General features: G+C 42.1%; 1 protein-coding gene across 1 annotated transcript in view; it reads left to right on the top strand.

Moving 5' to 3' along the window:
- LOC122804221 (cytochrome c oxidase assembly protein COX16 homolog, mitochondrial) overlaps nucleotides 1–21,812 on the top strand; it is a 513,319-nt gene that overhangs the window by 98,716 nt on the left and 392,791 nt on the right. The window contains exon 2 of the mRNA XM_044073966.1: nucleotides 20,685–20,762. Within this exon, the coding sequence (XP_043929901.1) occupies nucleotides 20,685–20,762 (78 nt within the window). The remainder of the gene's footprint in view (nucleotides 1–20,684; nucleotides 20,763–21,812) is intronic.

Here is a 21,812-nt window from a genome sequence, read left to right as displayed (position 1 = left end):
CAGACTTGTTTGTGTAAGGATGAGAGCATTTTGGTACATTACCATTGCTTTGGGCTTCAATAACCGAAGACCATCCAGGGTGTGTAAGTGTTCAACAGGACAGCTCCAGCTGACTATCACCTACAGAGAATTTGCGGATCTCAGGCACTGATTGCCTATACACAGGTGGATATTCAGTCTTGATGTTAGCAGGCCCAGTAGATCTGGGATATGAGTTTACATCTGTTATGTGTCATTGCTTGTGCACTGAATTATGCAATCTTTTTCCTGTTGTAGCATTGTTGTGCATGTGACACCTTTCCATTCAGTGGGTGGAGTATACTTTTTCCTTCTTCTCTGTAAATGCTTTTCATTGTGGTAATAATCATACAGGATTATATCAGCGACTATTCTGTGGTCTTCTCTGTTGCATTGTAAATGTTCCAGTCTTGTAAGCTGAAAGCAATACGTACTTTTCCCAGTATACTACATCCTCCTGTCTTAACACACATGCTGACATGAAGTTACAGACCTGCAGATTTCAGCAGGGTATTGTGTGGAATATGTTGTCTATTCCATGTTGAGAAACGGACTGTGATTATTAACATTGCATCCCACAGGACTTCATTAAATTTCTTATATCCTCTGACCATTTACTGCTCACAGTTCCATCATGCCTCGCCAAAGCTGGTGAAAAGGCCTATATTCCTTCTGTTTCATGCCTGTGAAAAGCCCTACCCTGTTTCCAACTGGTAGCAGTATGCAATTAGAATTGTTAATGTTGCAGTGTATTCTTGGTAACAGTGTGGGTGTTCATAGGAGTGCCCTTTAAAACTTTGGTTTTAAATTGTTCTGGCAGCTTTGACTCTCTTGAATTTTCTATCCTGTATTTCCTTGTTGAAAGATTTCTTAATATGCAGTACTAAGAATGTAATAAAGCAACTCGGCATACTGTATAAATGCCACACGTTTTTGTGTTTTATTAGTAATGGTGATGTTCATCATGTTGATCACTCCAGCACTAGCTTTAGCTATATGGTGTCCTGCCAAGGATATTACAGCTGGCCAGCTTCCATTGCTTCAGGGCACATTCCATGTGGCCAAACTGTCAGGCAGCTTGAGTTGAGCTGACTAAAAGATAAGTTTGGGCAGCAAGGCCATTAGAGCTTTACTGCCTCAGAAGAGTATGGTCCTCTGAGGCTATCAAGGAACAACGGTCAGCTTGTGCTGTTCCTTTGCTGGGCAGATAAGTTCTCTTTGGGGGGAAAAACTTCTGTTTATACTTTTGTTTATTATTCATAGGTTGGTGCTAGGCTATTGGTCCTATGGCCTTTACAAGCCTAGCCATAACAATTCCCTGGCTATTTCTTCCCACAATGTTTACTTTCCTGGACCCCTGTCTAGCAGGGCGAATGATGTGATCCCAGGGGTGAATTTCCTATCTCCCATCCAGTCATCAAGGTTCCTTTTGAAGAGGGCCAAAGAGGCACTTTGCTTGACATGTATGGGCAGTCTTTTCCAAAGTCTGGGGAGGCTCTGGGTCAGGAACCTATCCCTCCAGCATGTTTTGTTCATTGTGATGACAAGGTTTAGATCCCTGGAGCGTGTGGCTCTGAGGGATTGGGATTTCTTTAAATGTAGCATGTCCAACAGCTCTGGGTTTGACATGGCCTTGTATGTTAAGCAGAGATCACCTCTGAGTAGAAGGTATGCAACAGAGTATAGCTGGAGTTTTTTTAGATAGTCAGCATAGGGCATCTGCTTTAGGCCTGTGATTCTTTTAGTGAGGTATTTCTGCGGCCTTTCCAGTTGTTGCAGATGTCTTGAGAGATACATACCAAATGGGGCGTTGCATTCTATAATGGGTCTAATGAGGTATGATTACAGTGGGACAATGACCTCCTTTTTTCTGGATGAAAGGATTTCCTGACTGTTGTGGCGATGTGCTTATCAAAGGTGAGACCACTGTCCACCTGTGTCCCTAAGTCTCTTATCACACTTTCAGTGTTTAGTGTGCTGCCACCTATGTGGAAATTCATGGGTACATGTTTTTTTCCCCAAAGGGGATAACTATACATTTCTTGGCATTGAGATTGAGTCCATGGCTTTTGCACCAAGCATCTGTTTCTGAAAGGCCCTTTTGTAGAATATCCACATCATTTGGAGATTCAGTAATGGCTCCCAGTTTGCAGTCATCTGTGAACTTTGTAAGCCAGAGTCCCTTAGTGTTGCCGTGTACTTCAGAGAAGTAGATGCCAAGCAAGAGTGGTCCCAGGACTGAACGCTGAGGTACTCCACTTGTCTGGAGCTGGATTGGGAGTCAGCTACTTTTACAGTGTGGGTTCTGTCAGTAAGCCAGTTGGCAACCCATCGAGTGATGTAGGGATTAATGCCCAGCTTAGTAAGTTTATCTATGATTCCAGAGTGGGGGATGATGTCTAAGGTCTTGGTGAGGTCCAGATAAGCTGTGTGGACCGCCTTACCCTCGTCCACAGCTCTGGAGACTGATTCGAAGAAGTGAGTCAGGTTCAGGAGACAAGATCTTCCCTTCACAAAACCAAACTGGGTGGGGTCCTGTGTTTGAAGGTCGCCACTGTCTTTGTTTATAAGTTCCATGATAATATGTTCCATGGCCTTGCAGATCAGGCTCGTCAGACTGATGGGGCGGTAGTTCCCAGGATCCAAGGTGGATCTTCCCCTTGTGGAGTGGGATAACTGTAGCTGTGCGCCACTCAGTGGGCACAAAGCCTGAGGTTATGCTATGATTAAACATGACATTTAGCTGAGGTGCCAGTTCATTTTGTAGTTCATGTAGTACACAGCCTGAGATGTCGTCTGGTCCCATGGATGCTGTATTCTTAGCTTTGGAGAGTGCAGTTTTTACCTGTGTGGCTGTTATTACCGGAATTTGGCAGTCTTTCGGTATTGAGATGGGCCTTTAGGGGGTAAGATGGGGGTGAAGTTGGCATTAAATCGATCTGCCAGGATATTGGCAATATCCTTGGGATCAGTATATTTAATGCCATTCTGTTGTAGCTCAGTGCAGATCTGAGCATTGCCATTTAGATTCTTGACATAGCTATAGAATGCCTTGTGGTTGTCTTTGGAATTTTTGGCAGTTTTATTTTCGTAACTAGCTTTGGAGGATTTTATGAGGGATCACAGCTTCTTACTGAGGCTGGTAAGGGAGTTTTTGCATCCTGGGATTTTCCTTTTGTTGTAAAGTTTGTTTATGGCAGGGGACCACCAGATTGGCTTCCCTTTTTTGGAGGATAGTGTCTTGGTTCTATTTGAGATGGCTTGATTCATGCACGAGTGAATGTGCTCATACAGTGCCTTAGTGTAAGATTCAGCAGTCGAACTTTCAGTTCCCATCTGCATGGGTGTCATGAAGTTTGTCACTTCTGACTTGAGTAACATGAAGTTGGCTTTGGAGAAGTTTTTTTACAGAGGTTTCCTTACTGGGAGGTGGGGGAGGGATGTAGATGTCAAGGGTGATTAGCTTATGGTCAGACCTGACCAATGAGAGGGTGACCATAGGTGTGGAGCATTGATTTCCCATGTTGGCAATGACCAGGTCTAGGATATTGGAGCCCCTGGTGGGACTATGGATTAGTTGATCCAGGGCATTGGAATTTATGAATTCCAAGAACCGTTGGGTAAAGGTGTTGTTACACAAGTAGTTTTCCCAGTTAATGGCAGGGTAATTGAAACCACCCAGTATTAGGGTGTTTGGTTGTATCTTAATATTTTCCAGTATGTTTAGAAAGGTGTAGTGAGAATCTTGGGGCATGGTGGGTGATCTGTAGAAAGATACAATTTGGATTGCAGCCTTACCTGGTGTTAGTTGGACCTGGAGAATTTCAGACGCATTGTGTTGGGCAGCTAGCCTGATGGTGTAAATATCCTTGGTGAATATGGGCACTCCTCCACCTTTAGTGTTTCAGTCCTGGTTTGCTGGCCAAAAAGCGTGGTAAGAGTTGTAGCCTGGTATTGCAGGGGTGATCTCTGGAGCCTTGAACCAGGTCTCAGTTACTGCACAGATATCGATGTTCTCCATTTTTAGGAGTGCCTCGAGAGAGTGCATTTTGAGGTTTAGACTTCTAGTATTGAGTAGCATTACCTTCGGATTTTGCATGCTTGTACCTGTTACGGTGGTGGTTTTGTCCTTTGAACTTTGCCTAAAAAAGGCACTATGGGGGTGGCAAGAGCCTTAGCCAGTAACATGAATCCCAGGGGCAAAAGGTGTACAGACCATCTCTGGCAAAGCATCGTGGTCTGTCGATCATATCTTCCCAGGCAGACAGATACTGAATCCCCTTTGAATGGCACCAGAAGCTTAGCCAATTGTTGTAGTCAATCATTTTGTCCTTGTACTGTGGTATCATTCTGGGCGAAGGCAGGATGCTACTCTGGGCTAGGGTCATACCTGCCTAGGCCACATCATCCGAGAGCTCTTCCATGTCTCTCTTCATGTAGTTCAGGTAGGTACGTCTCAAGTCATACACTCCAACAAGGACAATGAAAGAGTCATATTTGTACTTGTTGTGGAGTGACTTCAGTGCATGCATTATTAATACTGCCCTCTGTAGGAAAGCTATTTTAAAGCTAGGTTAGTGTTTTAATGAACTGTAAACAGGACTGGTCTTTTTTTACTGCAAGTTTAATATTTGTTTAAAGTAACTGAAAAATATTTTTCTGTGTAGAACCTTTTTTACTTTTTGGAGCTAGCAAAATATTTTATGTGCTTTTTTTTTTTACTGTGCTTGTGTGTGAAAAGGTGACTTTTAAAAATCTTTTTGTTTTTACCGACTTTTGCAGTTTGATTTCTCCAGGAAAGAGGAACCATTTATGGCTTGACCATGGAACAATCCATCTGTCCCATATTTGGTCATTTTATCAGCCACAAAAAGAAAGTGTTATGCAAACATCCTTGTCCTTCACAGAAGGCTAGCAGTTTGCCTCAGACACGGGTGGGTGACTGCTGTAGCCACAAGTTGTACCACAGGCCACTCTTCTTTTTCCCAGATCCCTGTGGTATAGCACCTACAGCCAATATATTTAGGGGGTTAGCAAATTCCTCTGTGTCTTTTGAGGTCCCCACAGTGGATATTGGAAAGCCACTCTTGTCAGTCCTGGGAGAGGAACAGGGAAGGCTGCCCTGTTTTATCATAATGTGCCCATCCCTGCGAAAGCTGCTGCTGTCATTAATAACTCCATCACTCCCATTTTTCCTGTCAAAATAAACATCAAACTATTTATTTATTTATTTATTTATTTATTATTGTACTAACATCTCTCTTAAGCTTGTACTAACTTTGCACCCTCTCTAAATTGTACCTTTATATACTAGAACTCTTGTCTCACACTAAAGTGTATCATTTGTAATTTTTTATATCTTAACCAAAAGCCTATTTTAACCTGGTTTCTAGAACTACACTTACTTGTTGTTCACTTGTAAACTTTGTAATCTATATATATGTATAACCTAGTGTAACTTGTTTACTGTAAACTTTGTAATTTTTAATGTATAACCTAGTATAAATTACTGGAGCTTTTCTCCCCAGGACTCCATTGAAAACGGGTTCATCTTGGCCCAATGGACTATCCTGGTAAACCAACTGCAAATAAATAAATAAATAAAATAAAATTTTGAATCCAGACAGGAGATGAAGGGACAGATAAAGGGTTTTTCCTCAATTTTTTGATTCAGGCGTAGAGAAGAGCACATTTTCTGACTCCCCCTTGTGTGTGGGGGGTTCTCTTTCTCTGAGACTATTTCTAGAATGTGCCAGTGTTATCAGTGGGAGAACACAGAGGTTTTTCAATCCCTAAGGAAATACTATGAGCTGTTACAGAAGGAATTTCCAGAACCAACACCCATTCCTCCTGTTGTGTCTGCTTTAGATGATGTGTGTGTGCTACTACCTGCAATTTTCCTGTTAGAGAACCAGCTGTCCCTTTAAAAGGTAGATAGGATGCATACAGTTCCTCAATCCTTTAAGTTTTTATGCAGTCTTCCCAAACGTGATCCAGCAGCTATAACTTTAGTTGATCCCACTGGTGCTGCTAAACACTATGATAATTCCAATCCTACTGTTTCTGATAAGAATGGGGGATTATTGATACTTATGGGTAAAAAGTGTATGCTTCTGCAACTTTGATTTTTCAGAATTTTGAATTGGCAGGCTCATATGTTAAGGTTTGTCTTGACTAATTCTGAAAGTATGAGGAATGTTTTGTCTGTGGTTTCTTCTTCTGGGGAAAAACTGCTTTAAATAATCTACTTACTTCTGTTGTTCAGTGTGTGTATGGCAGTAGAAACTTCTCAAGGGCTGTGGCCACTGGCACTGTTTAGAGTGGATTTGCATGGTTACATTCTCAGAACCTCCCATATAATGCAAAAATGAGATTTTAACTTTTCTTTGGATAGAGATTTAGTTTTTGTCCCGTCTGCTCCATAGGTGACCAAAAAGTGTGATGAAAGGGGTAAGCTAATTCAAGGAACCTCTTAAGATTTTTCACTCCTTCCATATTTTACAAAAAATTATCTAACTCCCCATCCATTTTTGGCAATAAACAAAATAAAATAGTTGTTTCAACAAAAAAATGCAGGTAAATTGATTTTTAAGAAGAAATAGCAAGGGGGCTCCAAGAATTCTGGAAACTCTCAAAACCAAGGGCGACTATTTTATTTGCTTTGGCCCCTCTGCAGCCCCTTTTTTCCTTCCAGAAGGTCTTAATCTTTTCTCTTTGGCAACAGATAATTTCAGACAAATGGGTTCTGAAGATCATTCGTCAAGGTTTCAGATGTCAGTGAGAGGAAATTCCTCCTTTCCAGGAGTCATTCTTCATTCTCCAGATCATACTCTTTTGTTTCTACCTGTCCTTCATTATATACTGTCCCTGGGAGTGATGGAATCAGTTCCCCCTTCTCATGTGGGAAAGGGGTTTTATTTAAGGATGTTTTTAGTTCCAAAGAATGAAATGCTTGGAGACCAGTTCTGGATGTTTTTTTCCTAAATCTGTTTGTGATAGTGCCCTAATTCAGAATGTTCTCACTTCATAACTTGCTACCTCCTCTTCCTCTTTCAAGTTTCCTTGTAGCTCTCGATTTTAAAAGATGTTCATTCTCACATTCCTATTCATACAGATTTCAGGCATTTCTTAAGGTTTTATGTGTCTGGATTACATTACCACTTCTCTGCCTAAACTTTTGGATTATCCACTGCACCAAGAGTGTTCACAAGAAATTTTTATCCAGACTCAAACTCACCACCTTCTCTGCCAACAGTCTCCCAGCTGACTGCCTTCAAATTGCATCTAAGGCCATAGCTTACCCCATTTCATTACTGATAAGTAGATCCATTACTGAACACACCACACTATCCTTTTGGAAAACCATATTCATCATTTCCCTCCACAAAGGTGGCCCCTCTACCAACCTCTCTAACTATTGACCCATTGCAATCCTGTCACCCCTGTCAAAGATTCTAGATGTGTCCATTACCAACTCCTTACCCACCTTCTCACCAATAACTTACTATCCAAAACTCAACTCGGTTTTTGACTGTCACACAACCCCACCACTGCCCTAATCAATTTCACCAACACCATAAATACACATACAAACCAAGGTAGACTAGTCTCTGGCATCTTTCTAGACATATCCAAAGCATTTGATACAGTTTCCTACAATAAACTCTTAACCTACTTCTCTGAACTCAACATGGACAACCCCACCCTGCTCTGGTTCAGAAGTTAACTAAACAACCGCCTTCAGTCAGTCAAATGGCATAACTCCCTATCTCCCTTCTCCCAGTCATGCTAGTCCTACCTCAGGGTTCCATTCTAGGCCCCATTCTCTTTAATATTTTTACAAACCAGCTTCACTGAGCTACCACAAAAGCTGAAATAGTACAATACGCTGACGACACAACTCTAATATGCTCTGCATCTAATCTCCAGTAGCTCCAACAAAACACCCAGGAATCCTTCACAGAGAGAGAAAACTGGTTAAATAAATCACAATTGATACTGAACCAAAACAAAACCCAACTCATACTGTTCCACCCAACAAAGACTAATAATCTAACCACCTTCACTGTATTCTCAGCCAATAAGACCCCCATCTCTCCACTTCCAGAGGACAAACTACTAGGGATTACAATAGACCAACAACTAAGATTTGACAAATATATATCCCTAACTATCTCCATTGTTCACAAAAAGCTAGGGACCCTGTACCGCTGCAAAAAGTACCTTACTTACAAATCTAAAACTGCTATAGCCAGAACCGTTCTCTTGGCTACATTAATTTATGCATGTCCAGTACTAATAAATCTGAATAAGACCAACCTCAGCAAACTTTCTAAATGTTACCACATAATCACCAGATTTGCTACCAATGCCAAATCTTGTTCCCGCCACTGCCAGTCCTTACTTACTTTATATTTACTAATGTTTTTTATAATTTTTATAATTTCTCTTTTTGCATTTTACTAAACTATACTTTTAAATACCATGTTTTTTTTACCTGTATGTCTGTATTAGTATATTACTAATAATCTGTTTACTGTGTACATTGTCTTTATGGAGCTTTTCTTCCCAAGACTCCATTGAAAATGGACTCTTCTCGGCCCAGTGGACCATCCTGGCAAACAAACTGCAAATAAATAAATAAATTGGCTTGAGTTCCATAACTTAATACAATTCCACCAACTCAACCTAACACACCAAATACTATACTATCCAGAAAAAAATCCTGCCCTGTTTGGACTATTAAACTTCTATACTTCAAATAGACAGTTATGCTCCACCAATAAAGCCCTGATAGAAAAAAATCCCATGTAAAAATAGCTTGGAGGAATCCCTCTTCCTTAAAGTTGCTAACACCTGGAATACTTTTCCTCCTGACATCAGACTACAAAACAAAACACCCACTTTCAAAAGACTCCTTAAATCACACCTTCTCACCAACTGCTATGCAGCTGCAATGCCCCACCTTAAACCCTCACTATACAGCAGAAGTACTGCTTCCTTAAGCCTTTTATTCTAAGTGATGTGCTCAACATTGCTCACTCCCTTTAACTTCTTGTGAATATTACTAATGTGCACATTAAATGCTCTTTGTAAATATTGGACATATGTTCTTCTTTTTCTTTTTGTTCCTTTAATACTAAATCCATTTCAGTCTACTTGTAATGTATCTCCTGAGCTATAATATAGTTACCTTCAACTTTGTTTTAACTTTTGTAGTATGTTGTCGACTGATGTTACATGTTACAGTTTTTAAAAAGTTGACTATTACTTCTAAATGCTGTAACTACTGTACTTGTGGAGCTTTTCTCCCTGGGCCTCCACTGAAAATGGGCACCAGTTATCTAGTCAGACACTCCCAGTAAACAAATGTAAAATAAATAAGAACTACAACTGTAGCTAGATACCATAATGGCTTACAGGGTATCTCTATATCTGAAGTAGTTTACTTCATTTGGTCTTCAACCTGTGGGTATTCCGATCCGGATCCGAGACGGCCACATCACCAGCATTTGATCCAAGCTCCAAGCTCCTCCCCTTCCCATAATGCCCCTCTGTCTCCTTCCTTCCCTCAGATCTCATTTGTCACTGAAAAGCTAAGCATCGTGGTCACTGAACTCCCCGCATCTTTTTTGGGTAAGTGATACTTTTTCCCTTTAGTGTTAGAGTAGGATTCCCTATTTCCCTTTTTCAACCTCCCCTATCTTGCATTGGTCATCGGTTGTCAAAAAAAAAGTTTAGAGTTTATAGTTTAGTGTTGTCCCTTCCTTGGCCTTTCTCTACCCCTTTATTAAGTGAGCATGTGTGTGGGTTTGTGTGTATTGGGTTTCTTTCTAGACATGGCTGAGAACCCCAAGCCTCTCTTCAGAAAATGCACTGAGTGTGGCCATAAGCTTTCTTCAGTAGATGACCATACTCTGTGTGTAGTGTGTTTAGGAGTAGCCCACCTGGCTCCAGCCTGCTCTATTTGCATGGGCTTCAATCCTAGAGCCCTCAATTAATGATAAAAGGACTTTTGCCTGCTTTGGGGACGGCTGTCCTCGCTACTACTACTCCTACCACTGTGTCTGCCCCTTCCCAGGCCTCTGGGACTCAACCTCCCATCTTGAGGCCTGCGGATGGAGATGAGCGTCATAAGGACAGACCTAGGAAGCGGTCCCCAGACCACTCTGCTCCATCAGGGCCTCCTCCTAAATCTAGGACCCCTCCTAGGCCCTTTACCCCTCAGCTCCATTCGCTCAGGTTTTTCCCGGAGCCGGAGGTATCTAGACTATCATCCAGCGCCTCCCTTCGCCACACTCCCGGCTGGTGTCGGTGGCTTCCACGTCACGTTCCACCTGCAGCTTGAGTGAGACAGAGATGGACAGGATGATGCAGAAGTTCATTCACACCCAGATCCGGATGGGAGTCTTGCCAGCCCCCTCTCCCTCCGGAGTGGGGAGCTCGCAGCCCTTCTTCACACCCATAGCTCCTTCTCTGATCTGACCCTCTGTTTTGGAGTCCTTGGATCTGAAAGCTCCTGGGGTTGGGGGGGGGGGGCGGCGCTGACGGTACCCTGTACCTCTACGCTGGCCATTGCCTTGAGCGTGTCAGATTCAAGCTCTCAGGGCCGTAGCCTCGGCATCAGATCTGAGGGGTTCTGTCAGCTCCACGTCTGTCGGAGCGCAGTTTCCCCTTGGTATCTCAGCTTCTGCAGGCTCTGCTCTGACTCCCCCGTCAGATCCAAGGGAAGCAGCTCTCTTACTTGTTTCCCAGCAGGTCTGCTCTTCTTCGGCAATTGACGAAGTGGAGAGGGTTCTCTCGAGTGGGTCGAGACCCCTGACCCTTTCCTCTTCGGAATCAGCCCTGACTCCCTCGGTTCTGGGTACGGCTCCAACCTTCCTGTCATCTCAGGGACAGCCCATGCTTACTTTTCCTCAAGGAGCACCTGCTAGGGAGCAGCCAGAAGTTTGCAAGTCCCCCCCAGAGAGTCCCACTGAGGAGGTTCTTCACAAATGAACGTGTAAAAGGAGGAACTTGAACTCCTCCCCAGAGTCCCTCATGAATGACACTAACTTGGAGGAAGGGGAAGGTTCCCCCAGGTCACGCCCTGAGGATGTGTCCTTTGGAGCCATCATGGAACTCCTATGCCAGAGAGAGGGGTGGTCCACCCATAAACCAACCCCAGACGAGTCTGTGTTCCTAGAGGCATTTGGCATGGGCCCATCTACCTTCTGGGTGTGTCCCCCTGCAGATCCACTGATGGACCTAATCACCTCTAGAGCATGGAAGGAGCCAGGCACCATGGAGCCTATTCCAAAAAGGCCAGAGTTCTCAGCCCCCCACTGGACATGACTTGTTGGAGTAAGGGGTCCCCAGTAGACAGTATGGTGGCGGCAGCTGCCACTAAGAAAGAGCTCGCACAGGAGAGCTCTACGGTCCATCCTCCTAACCGGGAGTTGAGGATGATGGATCGTCTGGGGAAACAAGTCTATGCTTCAGCAACCTTCACCATAAGGGCGCTGAATTACATGGCGCATGTCATCCGGCTACAGCGTGGCTTAGTCAAGGAAGTCGTTGAGTCGCCCCTAGAATCCACATCATCAGAAGGCAAGAAGATGTTCTCTGCGCGCATGGCCACTCTGAAAGCAGTTGCGAATACTTCCATGCACCTCCTTTCCCATGCCATGGAAGGAGCCATCAGGGCGGCCGTGAGGTGCCACACCTGGCTATGGCTTTGTCAATTTTCGGAACCCTTCAAGGCGTCCTTTGCTAATACTCCCTATGATGGTTCTGCCCTGTTTGGGAAGTCCGTGTGAGAGACTTTAGTCCAGAGTTAAAAGGATGAGAAGACACGGTCTGCTATCACAATCTGCTTCTCCACCCCCCAAAGATCCTTTTCAAGGAATCAGTGAGGGGCAAAGAAGATGTGGTTCCGGAAATCTCAGTTCTCTGGAGACACTCAGGACTCTTGTTCTTCCCTCAGAGGCAGAGAGGGTTATGATAGATGCCGGCCCAGAGGCAGAGGGGGTTATGATAGATGCCGGCCCAGAGGCAGAGAACGTCCGAAGAACTTCGGGTCTTGAGAACCATTCTCAGACAGACCCATGCAACAGCCCTGAGGGGTTGCCCGACTGCTTATCTCTGGAGACAGTCGGGGGAGTCTTTCTTTACATCCAACACATCCTGCACAAAGGGAGGAAGCAGCACTGGAGATAAAAAAGCTGCTAAGACGAGTCATCCAACCCATCCCCCCAGACCAATCCAGATCAGGCACCTATTCCAGGTTCTTTCTAGTGCCAAAGAAAATGGGAGGATCTAAGACCCATTCTGGATCTTTCCACTCTGAACCTGTCATTAGCCAAGGAGAAATTCGGGATGGTCAGGCTTCAGTCTATTCTGCCCTACCTGCAAGCAGAGGATTGGATGTGCTTGATCAACCTCCAGGATGCGTACTATCATATCAAAGTGAACAGGCACTTCCGCAGGTTTCTTTGCTTCCGTCTGGGGGCCAATCATTATCAATTTAGGGCCCTACCCTTTGGTCTCACCACAGCCCCCAGGGTGTTCACCAAAGTCATGGCGGTGGTAGCAGCCCACCTGAGGCTTCAGGGAATCCAGGTCTATCCCTACCTGAATGATTGGCTCCTTGCTGCCCCTACAAAGCATCTATTGTGCTATTCCAGGGATTATTTCCTTCTTCTAGCAAATAGACTGGGCATTGCAATCAACCTCAGCAAATTGCCACTGACTCCAGTTCACAGCCTAGACTTCATTGGAGCTTGGCTAGATACCATACAGATGAAAGTCTTATCTCACCCCAGAAAGGGTAAACTATCTGAAACTTCACATGTCTTACATTCTTCAATCTTACCTCCCCTCAGCGGAAATAGTTCTGCAGGCCCTGGGTTCCATGACAGCCACTATTAATCTTTTACCCTTTGCACGTCTTCACATGAGCATCCTCTAGTGGGTATTGGCAGTTCAGTGGTCTCTTCTGGCTCTATCCTTGTCCCATCCAATACGCATATCCCGGGCTTGCAGGGAGTCACTTCTTTGGTGGACTCTCTCCCCAGAACTTGTCCAGGGACATCCCTTTCTTCCACCCTTTCCCACACCCACAATGACCACGGATGCCTCCCAGCTAGGGTGGGGGTGGGGGTATTGCTCGGAAAGGACAATCCAAGGCATGTGGTCCCCTTCAGAGACCAACTTGCATATCAACATCCTGGAGATGAGGGCAGTTCTTCTAGCGTTGCAGGCCCTTCATGCCCATCTTCCTCTAGGGACTATTGCTATTCAGTCAGACAACATGTCAGTAGTCTGTTATATCAACAAGCAGGGTGGAACCAGATCCTACCCCCTTTGTCGAGAAGCCATGAGAGTGTGGGAGTGGGTGATTTCCACCGGCTGCTTTCTGGTGGCAACGCACATTCCGGGATGGTCCAACATTCTGGCGGACAGGCTCAGCAGGACTATTCTGATGCATTATGAGTGGTCTCTGAATCCTTCAGTAGCAGAACAGATCTTCTTCCAGTGGGGTCAGCCTTGCTGCAATCTCTTTGCATCTCCTTCCAATGCAAAATGCAGTGAGTTCTTTGCTGGTTCATGCTTGGCATCCCAGTCTTCTTTATGCTTACCCCCCGTTACCTCTCATTCCAAAGTTTCTTCAGAAAGCTAGCAGGCTGGGGAGCTCAGTAATCCTCATTGCCCCATTCTGTCCTCGCCAAGTCTGGTTCTCCTCACTTTGGTCTCACCTAGTAGTTCCATCATGGATCTTGGATCAGATCCCGGATCTCATTTCTCACCCCTTGGGGATTCCTCACCCAGACCTGGACAGTCTGAAACTCACAGCTTGACTGCTCCAGTTCCAGTAATGATTAGGACTCCCAGTTTATCCTCTCTGGTTAAAACCATTCTGGTAGTGGCTCAGAAGTCTTCTACCAGAAAGATATATCATAGCAAATGGAAATGCTTCTCTATGTGTGCCTTTTAACGGAACTTCGATGCCTTTATGGCTCCGAATCTGGCTATTCTTGAATTTCTGTCTGGTATATTTCACCAAGGTGCTAGTTCTTCTACTGTTAAAGTCCAACTGGCTGCTATCTCCTTCCTTGTGGGGGAAAACATGGCTTCCTTAGCTTCTCCCAGGCTTTTTAAGACCTTCTTTAAAGGAACTTTTCTGTTACAACCCCCAGTGAAATGTCATCTATGATTCTCGTGATACCCTCAGTATGAGATGGATACAGTGGTATTTTTAATACATTTGTTCTTAGCATCAACACTGTTTATCTTTTCAAATCCCACTGCTGGGGGTTGTCAGAAGAGACATTTTTTGTTGGAGACAACAAATATCATTAAATCCAGGTCTCCCCTTCTCCCTCCCTACTTTAAAACAGCCATTCACCATAGGCACTTTGGACTCTGCTTTGAGAGCAGTTTCAGGAGGTATAAAAGTAGAGGATATGGGACACCAAGGACATGATCAAGCGCATAAATATTTAGGAGATAAATGCTCTGATTTCAGGTGCTCACCTCTCTAAATCATGTTTGGCCCCCAGGACCTCTTCAGAGTGATTTCAGACAATCGGACAATGCACTCATGTGGTACATTAACAAGCAAGGAGGAACCTAGGTTATACCCCCTTTGCAGAATAGCCATGTTGGCTTGGGATATATTTCCAGCACAATCTCATTTTACAGGCATCTTACATTCCATCAAAGTAAAATTTATGTGGCAGATGTTGATCAGGACCTGGGCAGACCCTCACAAATAGAAACTAGATCACAGTTCTTCAAACATTTGATTCATCTGTGGCAAGTTCTTTAAGTAGACTTTTTTGCTTACTCTTTGAAAAATCAACTGGTAAGATTCTGTTCCAGGACAATATGCAAGAAGGCCTGGAGGAGTGATGCCTTTTCTTTGAATGTGAATGTTCATGTATGCTTTTCCACTCTTTCCCGTGATATCCAGGGTATTTCTGAAGATTCACAAGGAATCCCTTGGATCATTGTGCCGACTCCCTCCTGGACTAGGCAACATAGCCAGGGGCAATTACCACAAGATTTTGCACAGACTAGATCTACTTGCACAAAAACTGGGGTGTTTGAAAGTGATAGATGGAGCATAAAGCCTTAAATCTTTTTAGGATGTGTAGCAGTGGGAGGAAGAAAGCCTGGAGTTAAAAATCATATATTAGCAAATGGAACAGTTTTTCTAGTTGGTGCCAACAGCATAATCAGCACCCATTCAGGGCTAGTTAGTCTCTGGTTTTACAATATTTCTGTGCATTACTATCCTGTGATCTTTCTTATTCCTTTATCACCGTTCATTTATCGGCCATTTCTACATGTCTGCCCGTAGATTCTCCTCTTTCAAGGCAGTCTAGTGTCAAAATGCTCTTGAAAGGGGTTTTGCATAAGAGATCTTGAAGAAAATTCATTATGCCTCCTTGGGATCTTAACTTTGTGTTGGAGAAGCTAACAATTGCTCCATTTGAACCAGCTAACCTGGCTGACATTAGGTTCTTAACATGGAAAACAGTTTTACTGATTGTGTGACCTCTGCAAGAAGGGTACCTTATGGTGAGTCAACCCTACCTCATTGTTTATAGGGACACGGTTTCTTTGAAAACTAATTCTTATTTTATGCCTAAAGTTGTATCCAAGTTTACTTTAAGCCAAGCTATCTCCCTGAATGAATCATAAGATGCATCCTGGACATTTCCGTAATGCCTGCCATTCTTCCACCAGAGAAAGGGCAGACCTATATTCTCTCTTTCCCAAACTTTTCAAAATCACAAAAGCAAGGGAATCTCTAAGGGCTCTAGATTTCATGATATGATTCTTCATGCCAAACTTTACACGAGGAAGATCCATTGGTACCAAAAGTGAGTGTGAGCCCATAATTCCCATCCTGTTTCTCAGGCAATTCCAGTTCTCCACTTTGTAAGGAAAGCAAGAAAAGCTTTGGTTGGCCAAGCAAGGTTTATCCAATGTGTGAGTTGAATTTTCCCTTGTGAGTCCTTGTCAGAGTACAGCCATGGATACTTTGAACCTTGCTTGAGGAGCCTTTTCGCAAGTCATTAAGGTACAGGGAATTTAGGAACTACAACACGGATATAAACATTGGTCTGAAAGAAATGATGGCTCTTATCATTTCCCTCAAACTCTAAACCAACTTCAGACTTCAGGCACATTAACAGGTGATGACAAACACCACCACTGTGATGTACTCCATAAACAATGGAGACAAGATGCTACCCCTTTTGCAGGGCCATGACAGCATAGGACTTGGCTATTTAATACAGTCTGTTTCTCCAGGTAGCATACATTGCTTCAGATCAGAATGCAGTATCAGACTCTTTGAATGGATCCAGGGCAGAATGTCATAAGTGATTGCTACACTGAGATGTCTTCCTGCAAATAGTTCACCATGTGGATTCCCCTCAGATATATCTTCTGCCTCCAAACTCAACTGACAGGTAAAACCATTCTGCTCCAGGGCACCTTGAAAAGAGACCTGGAAGACCGATACCCTTTCAGTACGCTGGGCAGTGATGTTGCTGTACAGCTTTCCCCTGTTTTTCTGTAATTTCCAGGGTTCTTCAAAAGATAAGGAAGGACCTTCCAGAATATAATGTCTGTGACTCCCTTTTGGCACAGATTACATTTGTTCTCCCTTGTAGAACAACTGACAGATGGCAATCTCACAGGGTAGAATTTCTTACACAGGGCAAGGGATCACTGATAAATATGAATTTTCAAATCCTAAATATAACAGTTTGGATGATGGGTTTATGATTCCTTCTACACATATTTATTCTGAGGATGTGCTTTAAGTATTTAAAGAGGCAAGAAAATCTGCTCCTAGGAAATCTTATCTAAATGGAAAATATGTCAGCTTTGATGCCAAAACAAAGAACATGGCCCATCTGAAGCAGAAGTGCCCCGTTTCTGTATTATCTGTTTGAACTGCTTAATTCTGGCTTGGCATATATCTACCATTTCCGCATGTTCATCACTGGATCCTCCTTTACTCTTTTCAGATTAGATCATTTCTTATGGGAGTGTTGCATATTAGACAACCAAAGAAAAAGGTGGCTCTCCATGTGATTTAAATTGTGTTTTAGAAAAGTTAACATATCCTTTTTTGGAATAATAACATCCAGCTCTTTAAAATCTTTAATTTGGAAGACTGTTTTGTTGGTAGCTTTAACCTCTGCAAGAAGGGCATCTTGAGTTATAGGCCTTTATGTGTATTAAACGTTTCTTGAACTTCCACAAGGGTGAGTCTCAGAACCAACCCTCCTGTAAGGTAGAGGAATTCTTTAAATTTTACCCTTGACCAAACCATTTAGCTACATGTATTTTATCCAAATCCAAGATTTGTCATTGCCTAGATGTACTCAGACAACTCACATTTTATTTGGATAGAACTAAAGACCACCCTAGTCTGGAGTATTGTTTTATAAGGATTCATGCAGGAATTTCAGCTTGAGACTGTCTTTTGGGTAATGAAAGTGGGTCTTCCAATACCAGTTGTAAAAGTTAAAGTAAAAGTAGGTCTAGAATGACATTGCCATCACCATTTTGCTATCCCCAGCCTAAGTCCCAGTTGGCATGGTGAGTTGTACATGAAGTACTGGACATTTGACCTGCATGTGTATAATTGGCAAGTGTAGGTTATTTTTGTGCCTTGCACAGACTTCAGCTATCAGGAAAGGAGGACTGTTGCAAACAGTATTGGAGAGAGGGTGGGCACAAGTAGCCGGGGCAATTTTTTTCTTATGGGCTAGGTTCTGCTGGTCTTAGGCATCTGGTTAATGAAGATGGAATTTGCCAGTATCGATCTGTCATTACAGTACGTACATAACTGTCCATTAGGAGGGGTAGGAGAGTATTATTTATGAAATATCACAAAGCAGATTTGGTGTCAATTTGCTTTGTAATTAAAGTCCTTTCAGTTGCATTTGAGTAATTTTTGTGATGTAATAGTAGGTTAGCTGTGTACCAGTAAGTGGACTAAAACTGGCTAACAGTTGCTTTGAAAAGAGTATAGGCAAAGAGAAAGAAATAGGTGGGTCCTAAACAAAGACCAACATTGGCAGAGTTCTTAATAAAATCTAGAACAGACATTGCTGTCAAGAAAGGAATAATTAGTAGAGCATATAAAATATTGCATGATAATTATAAAATTCAATCAGAAGAGGTTAGAAAGAATTGGCAAGGGAGATTGGATAAGCAATTCACAAAGAAACAATGGGGGATATATGTATGTCTCACAAATATGCAACAAAATCTAGAAGATTTAGGATCTTTGCCTGAAAGTGTTTACATAGATATTTTTATATCCCAAGCAGGCTCCAAATAATTTTTCCTCAGGTAGACAGCAAATGTTGGAGATGTGATGCGGAAGAAAGAGGCAACTGGGAACATATTTTCTGGGAGTCTTAATGAGTTGGCTGACTTTAAAAATTCCCTGCAGACTGCTCTGTCGGAGATGCTGGTTGGGCAAATAGGAGTGACTAGGGAAATTATTTTTTTGAGCTATGATACAAGAGTTGGAATTGCTTCAAAATAGTAAGGCCTTGCTAAGTCTAATTATGATGGCTGCCAAAAAAGCAAAAACTAGAAAATGGAAGTCAAAGTCTAAACCAACTTTACTAGCAGTAACAAAGATATTAACAGGGATAAAACAACTGGATCTGGGATCTTTAGAAAAAGGTAGGAGTAAATTACACAGAAAAAAATGGGAATTGTGGGACCACTACATGCAGAGGAGGAACGATGTTTAAAGGAAGGTAGGATCTGAATGAACTGTGTAATGGTTGACTGGCCATGACTGGATATATCAAAAGTGATGTATAATGTTTGCAGCTACTGTTGTGTTGGCACGGTTTGTAAGGTATAATGTTTGTAACTGGGATGTGCGGCTATGATTTATTTTCATTTATGTAAATGTAAGATTGTCTATGTCTTACATGATAATTTAATAAAGAGGTTTCTTGTAAAAACAAAAAAAAAGTCGCTTTGAAAAGTTTGTGGCCACTTAGACAAAAACAAAGAATGGGTAGATTTGATTTTGAAGAAAAGCTTGCAGTTTTTGAAAGATTCAGTGACTTTTGGTATTAATAGATGGCCCTGCTGAATGGTGAAATCACCTAACATGATCCAATAGGTTGAATTTTTTGAGTAATATGTTCTTAGCAATGTTATCTACATTGTGTAAGTGTGCTGGGTTTTCCTTAAGGTTACTGACTTTTTACCCATTTGGGCTCTGTGCCAGTTAAGTTGGTTAGCTGGTTGTTTTGACCTTTAATAGTGCATCTCTTGCCTTCTGTTTGTGTATGTGTGTTCTGATAGTGGAGAGGTTGAGATAACAGTAGATAGATAAGATAATGAGGTGGGTAAGGAGAGGAAATTAGTAGGAGAGGATTGTGGCTATAGGTTAGTTGGAGAATCAGTAATGGGGATGAAGGAGTCGGGCATAAGAAAGGTGAAAGAGTCAGTGTGATACAGAGATTGGCAATGGAGCCGAAAGAAGGAAAGGTGGGTTTAGTCAGGATGAGAGCATGAGCATAGCCATTAGGAAGTTTGGTGTTTTAGGTTGTGTTTGAAACGTGTGTAATGTTGTCTTGTTTTATGGTGGGTGGGATGAAATTCCAGTGCTTAGCAACACAGGTCGAGTAAAGTGAGATGCCTGCACTATTATGCGACTTGGTCCTGGGCAGGAGATATTTGTTCTGAGAGTGGAGATTCCTAGGATGGAAGTAGTTTTTGAGGATGTTTTTTAGTGATGGATAGGTGTCCAGTTTGTGTATTATTTTGTGCCGCTAAGCAGCATTGTTAAGACACCATACAGAGTATATGTGATGTATTTTTGAAGGAAAGAGTTTGTAATGCTATGTTATTTTGGTGCTGTGTGTTATTGGAAACACTTGGGTATTTCTCCACCGTTAAGGCAGGCTAACAAGTGCAAAAAAGTGAGTGAGTAGTGGAAGGAACCTATAAGGAAATTGACACTGGGGAGGGTGAGAATGGTGTCTACATGAGATGGCTTATTATGCCAAGAAAGTCTTTTGATGTTTCCTGGTTGCAAGATCAGAGTTCTCCCAATGATGTAGGGCTAAGAGTTGAAGGAAGAAAAGTAAATTGAATAGTTTAGAGGTGCAAGTCCTATGTGCTATGAAACCTAAATATATGCTTATCAAAAATGCTGTGTTATTGTAAGTATCTGTCATAAATGTTTCCTATAAAAGCGTGTGTGTGTGTGTGTGTGTGTGTGTGTGTGTGTGTGTGTGTGTGTGTGTGTGTGTGCGCAAGTGTGTATGAGTGAAAGACCTTCATTTGGTAGTGGATAAACTTCCTTTGAATTGTCGTATTTAATGTAACATCAGGTTTTGTCAGTGTGTAATACAGTGAAATGTGGATTTTTAAGCTTTACGGGAATACTTGCTTAACTTAGTGTTTTTTGTGTTTGTGTGTTTGTGTATACATGTGTGTGTGTGTGCATATATGCATATATATATATATATATATATATATATATATATATATATATATATGTATGTATATATATATATATATATATATATATATATAAAATATTCACACATATATGTGTGTATATACATATATTTATTTATAAAACTAAAAGTTTTCCTTCTCCAATTTCAATATTTCAGATACTTGTTATCGGGGGTTCTTTTGGACTCCGTGAGTTCACCAAGATCCGTTATGATGCACAGAAAATTAAAAAAAAGGTAAGTGCAAATAAAATTTTCTTTAAAAACTATCATGAGAATGTAAGCCTAGACATCTTCAGAGCCTCACATATATGCTGTCACATGTTTTGATAAGTGCTGAACTCTCTCTGCCTTGATCACTGTAGTAACCTTTTAAAGTGGCATGGATTGACATGTTTGCTATATTGTAGTTGTAAAACATTTTAATAGATTTCCATCATTATTTATTTATTTAAAAATTTGTTAACCAGTTAAGTGGACTTATCCTTGTGCGGACTTTTCAGCTACATTTCTTGGGGCCACATACCCATTTAACTTAAGCAATGTGTTTTTAAGAAGTCAGAGGAAAGCCATGTGGATGTGGAATGAACATGCAGATTTGGTAAAGGAATTGGCCGGAGATCACCATGATACCCTGAACTTGTGGTGTGTAATATACTGACACCAGCCAGTGTGCTACAATACTTTCTAGAGTAAGAATTTTTTTCTGTTTATATTTAAACCACTCATATACTTTCTACTGATTTTGTAGTCCGATTTGTTATTGAAAAATATACAAGTTCAGGGAATCATTCAATACCTTGAACTGGATTGTGGGTTTGTTGGCTGGTTTAATCTAACAGGGCTTTGCAAGTATGATTTTTCCTTTATTTTGGTAGTGCTGCAGTAAGCACTTTTTTGCTTTTTCTTTTTAGTTTGATAAAGTGGATAGCTTTTCAGTTATTTACAGGTAACCTTTTATCTCCTCCTCAGTCATGATTAGCTAGCTTCAAATTCATTAGCTCAGACCTGATGCTTACACTTGCTTCACTTTGGCAGTATGGTGCAGTTATTCTGTAATCATAGTCTAACTGTTTGAATGAGAATGTGAAGAAATTCACCTTGAGAGCAAAGTTTGAGAGTTGCGTTTTTTGACTTCTGTTGTGAGAACACACACAAACTGGTTGTGATTGGATACACGAGGAGTTTCACTGACATTTTTGTTCGTTTAGATGGCTATGTGGAGTTTTTGCAGTACTACTGAGCCTGAGCCTCTTTGAATATGTTGCATACTGTTGTTTTGTTCAA

Source organism: Protopterus annectens, chromosome 6.part0 (genome assembly GCF_019279795.1).
Source record: "Protopterus annectens isolate FY-2018-M chromosome 6.part0, PAN1.0, whole genome shotgun sequence".
Lineage (NCBI taxonomy): Eukaryota > Metazoa > Chordata > Ceratodontiformes > Protopteridae > Protopterus > Protopterus annectens.
The sequence above is the reverse complement of the archived record's forward strand: the minus strand, read 5'-3'. Positions and strand labels throughout refer to the sequence as shown.